Here is a 2,022-nt window from a genome sequence, read left to right on the forward strand (position 1 = left end):
CCGTGAGGCTCCCGGAACGGCAAAGATAACGACCTTCTTGCCCTTGAAGATGTCCGTGGTCACCTTGGAGGCTGGGCACGCTCGATATCAGTATCCATCGTCGTTCTGTGTGGGGGTACTACATACGGGCACCGCAAGCGGCGTGCGAATCGAGCTCGGGCGTGTAGTACACGGTCGCGAACTTGCCAGTGGGGACGGTGTCGCCGACCTTGACATTAACCATGTTTGCTATGTGAGTAGGTGTGGGTTGAAGGTACCGCGAAGGGAGAATTTGTGGTGAGAGAGAAGCTGGAGTGCTTTGAAGATTGAAACCGACCAGTGGTACCCCTTAAGTATCATGGCCGCGTACTCGTCACATGACGATCGAGCGAGATTACCAACGGTCGGCGTGAGCAAACCTTCTGCGCCGGTGTGTCGTATGACGCGAGAGGGGCCACAAGTGAATACATACGAGAAGCTGGAGGTGGTGGGAGTAAGCATCGATATCTGTCACGGGTGATAGGCAGGGACATGGCAGCGTCATGGAGCTTGCACATTTTCGTGATCTGCTTGTGCAGCAAATGGCTTCGAAGTTCAGGCATTCGAAATACTCCAGGGCAGGCACGTGGTGCTGTGAACTGGACTTGCGCCGCGGCGCAACAAGTCGTGCTCAAGTCGTGCTCATACAGAGCAGTGAGCCACTGTGGGGCTGAATTTGTGAGTGGCGGCATTCTGCTTTGCGTGAAACGATTCTCTCCGCTAATCGTATAAGGTAGTATGTCAAGCAGGCTCAAAGCGACTGCATCGCTAAGACGCATCCGCGTCGAGCAGTGATCAACTCTCGTATACGCGAGAAGCTACATGATCGTGAGGTTCGACTTTACTCAGGGTCCCTCGCTGGCGAGAACATCTATCATATCTTCCGTCGATCCTTGCGAAGAGTGTCAAGATAGACGTTGTGTCGTATGAACGAAGTCGGGAACCCGGGTCGAAGCATACCTCAGTCCGGGAGCGGCGATAACCCAATCGAGCGCAGCGCATAACTAGAACATTCACAAGTTTGCTCGAGATTATAGTGCATGAATAGGAAGCCTGAAACGAGATGAATTCCTAAGAGAAGCAAAGTATGAGCATACTTCGACACCAGTTACCACCTTTCGGACTGTCTTCGGACGTAGTTCTCAGCCTCGGACATCGAAGGTCGCGCAATTTGTAGTGACATGCCTGTGTGACATATTGGAAGAGAGCCGTCGCCGCATCGCACGCGTCCTGGTAGCAGATGAAATGGACCTGTCAACATTATCTTCGTGCCTCTAGCAGCGCATTGTACAAAAAGCCCTCGCATCATCTGTACACTGCGGAGTAGGGTACACCTGGCGATATCGTCTATGGTGACCTGAAGTACTGGGGTACATCTGGGGCGGAGCGGGACCCGGATAAGGCGGAGGAGCTCGACACCTTGTTATAGCGATGTGTCAGCGACCTCGGAGGGATGTGCCACTTCACCCTGCTTGGCAGCGAGAGATAGTAGATGCGCGCCATTCAGTCCTCCTCGTGGTAGTTTTCCGAGGACCTCCCGCTCTTGAGCTTTCGTGAGCTTAACGTCGGTATGAACGTACGGCTTCAACTGTACATCACGGCCCATCTCTATCAGACTTGCACAGGAGGTAAAAAGGTTACTGCCACGCACCGGAGACGCCAGAATGTCCTCAATCGGCGGCGCGACAAAGTACCGCACCTTCTCATCAAGCAAACGATACTTGGCCTTGCCCTTTACGACATGTTTACCAGGCGCACCCGTGCGCGGACCACCCGGGAGCACGGCCTGGCGGGTGCCTGACCAAAACAGTGCGCGTGAGTCGAGATTCGCTGGGACGGACGAGGCGGTTGTAGTTGAAGTTGACCTTTGTAGTAGTCCTTGTTGCCGCGCTTTGGCGTCAAAGGCTTCCGAGAGGCTTTTGAGAGACGGACAAGAGTGGCAAACATGATGTCCGCCGATTGCTTGCCTCTAGATGCGGGGAATGAGAATTGGCGGAGAAAAGG

The 2,022-nt window shown here is 54.1% G+C and overlaps 2 protein-coding genes across 2 annotated transcripts; both read right to left on the bottom strand.

The window, feature by feature from the left end:
• Positions 1-442, bottom strand: PHACADRAFT_215001 (uncharacterized protein; the record flags this gene model as incomplete). The annotated part of the gene is made up of 2 exons (XM_007403395.1): positions 127-442; positions 1-71 (listed from the first exon to the last, which is right to left on the bottom strand). Coding segments are annotated over exons 1-2 (168 nt in total), but the record flags the coding sequence as incomplete, so codon positions are not given.
• A 775-nt stretch (positions 443-1,217) lies between these two features.
• Positions 1,218-2,021, bottom strand: PHACADRAFT_266608 (uncharacterized protein). The gene is made up of 3 exons (XM_007403396.1): positions 1,884-2,021; positions 1,670-1,815; positions 1,218-1,606 (listed from the first exon to the last, which is right to left on the bottom strand). Exons 1-3 carry the CDS (start codon positions 1,963-1,965, stop codon positions 1,442-1,444), a joined length of 393 nt encoding a protein of 130 aa, XP_007403458.1. The 5' UTR covers positions 1,966-2,021; the 3' UTR covers positions 1,218-1,441.
• Between the last annotated feature and the right edge of the window lies 1 nt (position 2,022).

Source organism: Phanerochaete carnosa (genome assembly GCF_000300595.1).
Source record: "Phanerochaete carnosa HHB-10118-sp unplaced genomic scaffold PHACAscaffold_1115, whole genome shotgun sequence".
NCBI lineage: Eukaryota > Fungi > Basidiomycota > Agaricomycetes > Polyporales > Phanerochaetaceae > Phanerochaete > Phanerochaete carnosa.